Source organism: Mustela erminea, chromosome 6, assembly GCF_009829155.1.
Source record: "Mustela erminea isolate mMusErm1 chromosome 6, mMusErm1.Pri, whole genome shotgun sequence".
Classification (NCBI taxonomy): Eukaryota; Metazoa; Chordata; class Mammalia; order Carnivora; family Mustelidae; genus Mustela; species Mustela erminea.
Genome location: NC_045619.1, coordinates 120,029,140 through 120,039,356, shown reverse-complemented (window position 1 = coordinate 120,039,356; position 10,217 = coordinate 120,029,140). Strand labels below are relative to the sequence as shown.

The 10,217-nt window shown below is 39.2% G+C and overlaps 1 protein-coding gene across 3 annotated transcripts in view; it reads left to right on the top strand.

The window, feature by feature from the left end:
* Positions 1 to 9,097: 9,097 nt before the first annotated feature.
* The window catches only part of MINDY3 (MINDY lysine 48 deubiquitinase 3), a 90,891-nt gene continuing 89,771 nt past the window's right edge, over positions 9,098 to 10,217 (top strand). For all 3 annotated transcript variants that reach the window (XM_032349501.1, XM_032349500.1, XM_032349499.1), the window contains exon 1: positions 9,098 to 9,429. In XM_032349501.1, the coding sequence (XP_032205392.1) occupies positions 9,336 to 9,429 (94 nt within the window). In that variant the 5' untranslated portion in view covers positions 9,098 to 9,335. The remainder of the gene's footprint in view (positions 9,430 to 10,217) is intronic.

Sequence of the window (10,217 nt, the reverse complement as noted above, 5' to 3'; positions counted from 1 at the left end):
TCTTAGAGTAGTATCACAGTCCCAATACCAAAATCTCTATTGTCTATTGCTGCGTAAACAATTACCCCCAAATGTAGTGGTTTAGAATAACAATGAATATCTTCTATCTCTTTGTTTCTTTATACAAGAATTTAGGTGTAGTTTGGCTGGGTAGTTCTGACTCAGGGTTACTCATGAGGTTCCGTCAGACATCAGCTGGGGCCGCAGTGATCTGAAAGCACAAATGGGCTGGAGGATCCACTTGAAGATGGCTCGCTCACATGGCCACCAAGCTGATGCTGGCTATTGGAGGATGGTTTCAGTTCTTCTCTATGTGGGCCTCTCCACAGGACTATCTCAGTGTGTCATGACATGTTAGCTAGCAAAAATAAACTTTTGGGACTTCATCAAAATCAAAAGTTTCTGCACAGCAAAGAAAACAGTCAAAAAAACAAAGAGGCAACCCACGGAATGGGAGAAGATATTTGCAAATGACAGTACAGACAAAAAGTTGATATCCAGGATCTATAATGAACTCCTCAAACTCAACACACACAAAACAGACAAGCATATCAAAAAATGGGCAGAAGATATGAACAGACACTTCTCCAATTAAGACATACAAATGGCTATCAGACACATGAAAAAATGTTCATTACTAGCCATCAGGGAGATTCAAATTAAAACCACATTGAGATATCACCTTACACCAGTTAGAATGGCCAAAATTAACAAGACAGGAAACAACATGTGTTGGAGAGGATGTGGAGAAAGGGGAACCCTCTTCCACTGTTGGTGGGAATGAGGTTGGTGCAGCCTCTTTGGAGAACAGTGTGGAGATTCCTCAAGAAATTAAAAATAGAACTTCCCATGACCCTGCAATTGCACTCCTGGGTATTTACCCCAAAGATACAGATGTTGTGAAAAGAAGGACCATCTGTACCCCAATGTTTATAGCAGCAATGGCCACGGTCACCAAACTATGGAAAGAACCAAGATGCCCTCCAATGGACGAATGGATAAGGAACATGTGGTCCATATACACTATGGAGTATTATGCCTCCATCAGAAAGGATGAATCCCAACTTTTGTAGCAACATGGATGGGACTGGAAGAGATTATGCTGAGTGAAATCAGTCAAGCAGAGAGAGTCAATTATCATATGATTTCACTTATTTGTGGAGCATAACAAATAGCCTGGAGGACATGGGGAGTTAGAGAGGAGAAGGGAGTTGGGGGAAGTTGGAAGGGGAGGTGAACCATGAGAGACTATGGACTCTGAAAAACAATCTGAGGGTTTTGAAGGGGCGAGGGGTGGGAGGCTGGGGTACCAGGTGGTGGGTATTATAGAGGGCACAGATTGCATGGAGCACTGGGTGTGGTGAAAAAATAATGAATACTGTTATGCCGAAAATAAATTTAAAAAAAAAAAAGAGAGAGAGAGATCCAAAAGAACTAAGGCAGAAATTTTAACACCCTTTATGACTTACCGTCAGAAATCACACACACCACTACACCTGACATCATGTTAATTGAAACTGATAACAGAAATGGCAAGTACAGCTGAGCCTTGAAAAACGCAGGGGTTTGGGGGGTGCTGACTCCTCATGCAATTGGAAATTTGTGTACAACTTTTGACCCTTCAAAAACCTAACTACCAAGAACTTTCTGTTGGCTGGAAGACTTACAAATTAAATAAGCAGCCAGTTACCACATATTTTGTGGTATGTGTAATAAACTGTATTTTTACAATAAAGTTAGCTAGAGAAAATAAAATTATCAAGAAGATCAGAAGAGCAAATTTATAGTACTGTACCATATTTTAAAAATCCACATATTAAGTAGATCTGTGCCATTCAAAACTGTGTTATTCAAGGATCAGCTGTACTCTGGATGTCTGGTGAGAAATGTGTTCCAGACGGTGAGGGATAAACTCTACAAAGATTCAGGGGCCTATCAAATCAGTGAAACATTTCATTGGTTTATTGGTCTGGCGCTTCTGGACTTCCCTCCCAAATAATGGACAAGTTATGTACCTTGTACTTCCAAACCACTAAGAAAAGAGAACAATGCTTAGTAGCTTGCTTTTTGCCTCAGAGTCAGTACATTCCATATTTGAGCATAATATTCTGTCTCATTTATCATGTGGCCCATGAATTCTTGAATGGAGTCAGATGCAAAAAGATACCTTGCTGCAAGGTCAGACCGCAGTAAAACCCTTCTGCCCCTTCAACCGTATAATCTTACAGGATTTTTGGTTCCCAAGATATCTGTGGTAGAGAAAGAAGCTAGGTAGACCCCTAACAAACCCCAATAGGAAAGTTACAGCACCGAACAAAGGCTATTTCCTCATTTGTCCCCAAACTCAGAGTGCACCCTGCAGTTCTGCCAACTGTCCTGACTATCTCTCCATTTGTCTCTGCAGGTGATATTTCCTCTGTCTGAACTATTTTATCATTGTATATATTGGCTCACTCTTTCATGTCTCTATTTACATGCTACTTTATCATGAGTTAGGGAAGGACTAGATAAAATTGGAACCCCTACTCCTCACCCAGAGCTCTCCTTTATCTGCTTTCCTTTCTCCAGAGGATTTAATGTAACATACCAAATACTTCATTTATTTGTTTTTTATATGTGATCCACATTATAATGTAAATTTGATGAGCGTAAGGGTATTTGTCAATTTTTAAACTGTCGGATCCCCAAAGTATATATAGAAAAGTGCCTGTATAGCAGAAAGTAAGAAAATATTTATTGGGTGAATAAATGCTAGACCCCGAATTTTAGTGAACGTCTAATGAACATCTTCATTTCAATGCCCTTGAAACGCTGATCATTATCTGTCATTCCATATGGCAGACAGAAGAATAACTCCATCCAAAGATGTTCATGTCCTAATCCTTGGAGACTGTGAATATAACTTGTGTAGATTATGTGGAAAGGGAGAATTAAGAGGAAACTAAGATTGCTAATTAGTTGATCTTAAAATAAGGGCATTATCCCAGAGTAGCTGGGTGGACTTAGTGTAATCCCAAGAGTCCTTAACCTGTAAAAGGGACAAGAGGAGGAGCTCAGAGTGATGTGATGTTTGAAGAATGCAACTAGCTCTTGCTAGTTTTAAAGATGGAAGAAAGGGGTGACAAGCCATGGAATGCAGGCAGCTTCTAGAAGCTGGAATAGGCAAGGAAATGAACCCTTTGCAAAGCCTATAGAAAAATAATCCTTGGGTTTAGCCTGGTGAGATCCTTGCCAGGCTTATGAACTTCAAATCTAACGTAATACATTTGTGTTGTTTAAGTCACTAAATTTTGTGGTAATTTGTTATGATTGCAATGGAAAATTAATACACTTCCTCCCTGTTCTCTTTAGATCTACTTATTCTCTCCTATACCCTCTTTATTACCAGGGACACAGTGGTAATAAAGTGTTATAGGTTTCTCTTTTTTTAAATTTTTATTTGTTTATTTGAGAGAGAGGGTAAGAGAAAGTATGAGAGGGGAGAAGGTCAGAGGGTGAAGCATACTCCCCATGGAGCTGGGAGCCCAATGTAGGACTCGATATCGGGACTCCGGGATCATGACCTGAGCCGAAGGCAGTTGCTTAACCAACTGAGCCATTCAGGCACCCAGGTCATAGCCTTCTTTCAGGAGCAGTGTTGGCCTCCTCAAATCCAGTTTCTATGTAGTAGTTTCAGGAAACTTCAGTTCTCAGAAGATACAATCTTGCTCATTTACTCCTGTATCAATATCTGGAACCAAGCACACCTTATAGTTTTGATCCCCATTTGTGTTTCTAATCTGTTTCTGATACACAGAGATGCTAATCTTGTATTTAAACATAATTGTTTTATTAAATTTTTAATATCCCCTTACTTTCATAGTAAATAACTAAGTTTTATCCATTCTATTACTAAAATGTCTTGTGGGATTTGCTCCTCATTGAAACTGTCACTGGTAATGTTCTCCTCTAAGTCCTAAGCATCTCTTCAGGGATTATTGCAGTTAACTTCCTAACTGGTTTAGCTGTTTCCAGGCATTCACATTTTAATTCATGGTCCTCTGCATACTGCCAGTTATCATTATAAGATATAAGGATGATGTTATTACTATACTGTTGAAAAATCTTAACTAGCTCCTATCATATTTAAAGTCCGTAGTATTAAGAACTGAGTAGTATTAAGACCATAGGCTCTGGAATCAAATTGCCTGTGTTCTGCACTTTGTTTCAATTCAGCTTCTGGCTCAGAAAAATCTGGGTGTAATAAGTCAAGCAGAGAGAGTCAATAATCGTATGGTTTCACTTATTTGTGGAGCATAAGAAATAACACAGAGAACATGGAGAGATGGAGAGGAGAAGGGAGTTGAGGGAAATTGGAAGGGGAGGTGAACCATGAGAGACTATGGACTCTGAAAAACAATCTCAGCGTTTTGAAGGGGAGTGGGGTGAGAAGTTGGGTGAGCCTGGTGGTGGGTATTATGGAGGGCACGTATTGCATGGTGCACTGGGTGTGGGGCATAAACAATGAAATCTGTTACACTGAAAAGAAATTAAATTTAAAAAATGCCTTCATTTAAAGACAATAATAATAATAGATGTTCCTTCACCATGTAGTTTAGGAGTCATGGTGAATAGCACATATATCTTAATTTTATTAAACAAGTTTTTTAAATTTTTAAAAATATGTTTTCTTAAATAAAAAAAAAATCTGGGTGTGCATCCTAGTTTTTCCATGTATTGCATGACTCAGGGAAAAGTTTTTATCCTCCTAAGAGATCATTGTAGTACTTTCTCCAGAGTGGTGAATACTGTACTGTAATACATGGAAATTTCTTAGACAGTAACTGGCATGAAATGTGATCAATAAATATTAATTGCTTTACTATATAACGTAGTATTCAATGTTATTAAGATTCTGGTCCTTTATATTAGTCTGTCCAGGCTGCCAAAACAAAACACCAAATATTGGGTGACTTAAGTAACAAATTAATTTTCTCACAATTTTGGAGGCTGCAAGTACAAGGATCCAAGTGCCTTCAGGGTTAGTTAGTGGTGAGGCCTCTCTTCCTGGCTTGTAGACAGCCGCCTTCTTAGTGTGTTCTCACATTACCTCTTGTCTATGTGCATGTGCAATCAGAGAGATTTCTGGTGTCTTCCTGTTCTTCTTAGGTCACCATTGGGTTAGGGCTCCATCTTTATGACCGCATTTGGCTTAATCACCTCTTTTACAGAACAGTCTCTAAATATACTTATATCAAGGGCTTCAACATATGGATTTGGAGGGGACACAATTCAGTCCATGACACCCTCCTTAACCTGACATTCCGGACTCATCTCTTTCTAGTGATACAAATGCCAGACTCCTGCCATAATAGTATTTTGTGTCAAAAATGCACATCCTCCCATTCTTCTCTTTTCAGAGTTCTATCTGGTTCAAATGCAGAAATAACTGACCTTCCATCTTTGCTCCTATGTTACTTTGTTCAGACCATTAACATAGCTAACATGAGATTAGTATTTTTCAGGTACCTATTTCTTTTATATACAATGTTTTCTGTTAAATTTCATAAACATTGTATAATGTAATTATTATTAATGACCTTCCTTTATGAATGTAGCAGCTGAGCCTCAAAGAAGTTCTTTATTCATCTTATCAAATTTGAGAACACTAAAAATGTGCTTGTTTGTAGAGGATGATACTATTCACTGATTAGGAAATATTGAAAGAGGAGTAGGTTTTATGGGAAAAGATGTTTTATTTGACACATACCAAGTACAAGGTGCCTATGACTTATCCAAGTATGCAAATATTCTGTACCCATTTAATATAGCCAGTCTTGGATTAACATACAATTTGGGACTTAGTCTTCTCAGTCCATCATGGTTAGTACAAGTAAGTGTTTGGTGGCAAATAATCTCTTCTAGTGGTTAGTGAAGAATAATGTGTTAGTGAGTAATAATGCTAAATTATTTGTTTGTTCTATATGTTCAACATTCTTTCTCTTCTCGTTTTTACCATATATCTTAATTTCTAAACAGACAATTTTTTAAATCATAGAAGTGGACAGGATCTGAAGTGAATGACACGAGATAATCTAAAGGTAGTTCTTTTAATTTATAGATGAAAAAACACAGTTTAGTTAAAGTGGCTCGTCCAAGGTCACAATTAGTACTCACATAAGAAGTAACACTCATATTTTCTTAAGTTTAAGTTTGTACTTCTTAATCATATTCATAATCATAACATTCCAAATGTTTTCTCATTCCAATCAAAAGCCTATTCTACCAGTGATTCTCAAGCAGTATTCTGCAGAACATAAATTATGTGAGAAGCTCAGTGAATAAAATTCAAATGTCTTTGAACTCTGAATACAATCCTCTCTTAGAGAGTTGCAGTGAACATTTAACCCAGAATTTAATTTATTTTTATTTTATTTTATTTATTTAACCCAGAATTTAATGATAGAACCCCTTTTCCAGCATGTATTAATTCTAGTAGAAGTTGCTTTGGAAATTATGCACTATGCCATATTTGAGAATGACAGTGGTTGGCCTAAATGCTTGATAGGAAAATTTCCTGCTGAAATGAGGTCAGGCTAATGCAAAGGTAAGAATTTCATTTGTTTGGTAGATTTACACTGTTATTGGAAGATGTAGCGCATATTAAAAAAGTTTCATTAATAAATGAGTATGCGATCATTTGAGTAACTTCCTTAGAATGTATTAATCATATTGTAAGGTAGGTTTTTTAAAGATCTGATTTCTTTTAGGTAAATGGAATGTAAATACACTAAACTGGGTGTTTGAGGGCTTCCGGTTGGAGAACTGTCCTTTCCATGGTAATTGCTGGAAACCAGGTAATGAAGTAATGAAGTCATTGTTCTTTATTTGACAAAGAAATGCTGGGAAAGATGGGAAACTAAACACAGTTAGGATTTGACAGAGTAATTAATTCTGTTGCTGTGAAGTAGTAAAGAAGCCTCAAGGGAATTAATCATGATGGAAATCTCAGCCCAGTTTTACGGCTGTGCATTGACTTGAATTTGAATTAAGGGGAAATATTTCTAATAAAATTTACACATGAACAGAAAGTTTCTGATTTTTTAGGACTGTCTTTTAGGACTAAAGATCACTCATGCAAACTGTGTACATCTTAATGATACACATCACTTCAATCAAAACCATGGTACTAAGAAAAAAATATGTGCTAAAATATGGAGCAATATAAATACTTCAAAGTAAATTTACATAATTTTCAAGTTATTTTGGTAAGAGAAAGGCATTATTGTCCTGTGCCAGTTGTAAATGCAACAAACTTGACTACTTTCAATATGTATTATGTTTATATATAGTGAATAAGAAAAATTTAAATATTAATTTGCATTTCTATTATCTTTAAGCAAGTTCAGATTTTAGATGCTATAACTAATGAATTAATCAACATAAATAATTTAACATTAATCAAATATTCCTTGTTAAAAATACTCCCTAATTAAAAAATTTTAAACGTTGCAAATAAAGAATATAACCTAAAAGTGGAAAGGACATACCAATGTACTGAAGAGTTTATTGTAGCTGGAAACTTAGAAAAATCACAGATCAAGAAATATTCTATTTTTAAAACTACATTTGGAAGTTTAGCCTTTTTCCCATATCTATAGATACAAAATCAAATCTACAACTACAACTATGATCTATAATCTATAACTATATTAATGTTAAGAAAACAATTGTGGCAAACACCCCTGAACTTAGAGGTCTGCCTCTTACATGCTCTATGAACGCAGACCCTTCTGTGTCTTTCAGGAAGTGAAATAAATCTATAAATTATAAACAACCAAGCAAACATTAGATATTTAACTGGACCAGTCAGTGCTACTTCCCCTGATCCCTACTTCTCCTGCAAGATAATGAATTTTTAAATTCAGTAAAGGCAAGCATCACTCCTTCTACTAATACTTTTTGATCCAGTAATGTTCAATGCGCCATACTAAGTACTATGAATAAGACAAGTCCTTGACCGCCATATATTTATACCTCAGGAAAGCAAGTAATTCTTTGCAAATACCAGGATGAAGGTAATTATCGTAAGCAAGTTACAGAGAAGTTATCACGAAAATTTCAGACGCTAGAATTTTTACTTCAAATTGTAATGACTGGAGCCAGCTTTATTACAAAATGGCATTTACACTAGGTCTTCAAAAACAGGTCAGATTTGTTTTTGCAAAAATAGGGGTAAAGAGAATTCCAAAGGGAATAAAAATTAGGAGGGTTATCGGTACAGTTCAGGCACTTTGAAAATTCCTCTTTTAACTACAGCAAAGATTGTTGAAGTCGGAAATAAAGTATAAATTAGCAAAGCCCTCTTACTTGCAACCTGTAAGGAACCCATGAAATTTTGCCGTTTTGTTGTCAATTCAAAGGTTAGGCAATAACTCTTCTTTTTCACCAGCACAAATACAAGGTTTTACACAAACTAAATTCACCTGAATGCTTGTCAATGACTAAAACCTGGACTTCAGTCCAGGTGTTGTCCACACACCCTACCCTCTGGAGAGGGTAATGTTGTGGGGATGAAAATGCTCTATCATCTCCAGACAGGCTGTTTTCAGTCTGTTTTCCCTATAAATAGCTTTGTAATTCTGCATTACACCACACCCTTTGGTTACGTATGTAATAGTTGGTTGGGCTTTATATTTTATATGATTTATCGAGGCATACAGGCTGACAGCCTTCAAATTATCGGTGGTTCTCCATACAGACATGGCCGTTTCCTCCCTGAGACTCAACCATCCTCTTAAGAGTTGTAGTTCAGTGTAATCAATATTACAAATTTTAAAGAACGGGCTATGTTCCAGGCCCTAAAGCTCGGGCCTCAGAGCCTACAGCTAAGCCCAGAGCAGCGCGCGGAGGGAGGTGTTTCTGGATGGTAAAAACATGCCAACGCCCAGGGAACCGGACCGGCCTGCCTATTCAGAAACCAACACCCCACCGAAGGCCCGGGGGCTGAGCTCCGGAAGGCTGGCCGACTCCAGAGAGCTCCGAAGCCCTTCCTGCCTCCCACTTCCGCTTCCGGGGAGGTGACTCCCGGGTACTCCCGGCGTGAGGGGCGGTAGCGAAAGGGGAGCCGGAAGTGGCCCGACACTTCCGGTACGGGAAACTCCTTGCTGCCGCTCGGGCGGGCTTGACAGGCGCGGTCTCTGCAAGTAGCTCTGTCTCCTTTCGTCTTCCTCGCGTCCAGCCTTCCAGCTCTTTCGCCGCCGCCGTCCCGCAACTCCTGTCTCCGCAGGCGCCCCTTCCCCCATGTTCCGGGGCAGGAGTCCTGAAAGCGAAGACCCGCTCGCCGGTACCCCATCATGTCCGAACTGACTAAAGAGCTGATGGAGCTGGTGTGGGGCACCAAAAGCAGCCCCGGTCTCTCTGACACCATCTTCTGCCGCTGGACGCAAGGTACCCTGGCTGGGCTCTGACTTCCAGCCGCTTCCTTTGCCCTGCGAGAGGCTAGCTGGACGCCTCTGGCGCCACAGCTCCCCGGCTTGCCCCGCACTGTGTCCCAGTTGCCCAGCTCAGCTTTGAAACTGGACTTTCTAGAAACGCCCTGCCTGCCTTGGGGGGAGTGGTTGAGTAGGAGAATGGTTACAGCTGAATGGTGCCACTAAAGCCCCGAAGCGCCTCTGCCACTTCTGAGCTCCCCTCGGGCTGGAGAGCAAGGGTGGTGGTTGGGCTGCAGTGTGTGACCCTGAGGGTGTGCCCTGTGCCTCGGTGTCAGCGTCTCAGGAAGTGTTGTGGCCCCCTGAATCTTGACCGACCCCCGCCCCCAGCAAGGCTTCGTGAAATGGGTGTTCGGTTTAATTTTGGAGAGCGCCAAGTCCGCACGAAAGTCAAAGTGGCTAATTCCAGAAAGCAGCTCTGCTCTTTGTATTTTAATTATGTGGTTAGACGTAGTACTCGGTGTACGAATTTAGTGTTGCTTGCTATCAGGTGCTCTTTTGACCCAGAGTATCCCCGGCTTTGAGACGGTTTATGTCTATTACAGTTAAAAGCAATGTGGATAATAGTACTTCCTGTGCTGGTCTAATTATCCAGATAGGATTTTGAGTTTTGTAAGAAGTTTTATTAATACGAATGCTAATGAAATAAAAATGACCATTTATTGAATTTCTGCGCTGTGCCAGGCTCTGCGTTAGGTACTTTATGCTAGTAATTATCTGTAATTCTGAAGTTATAATAAAACACAA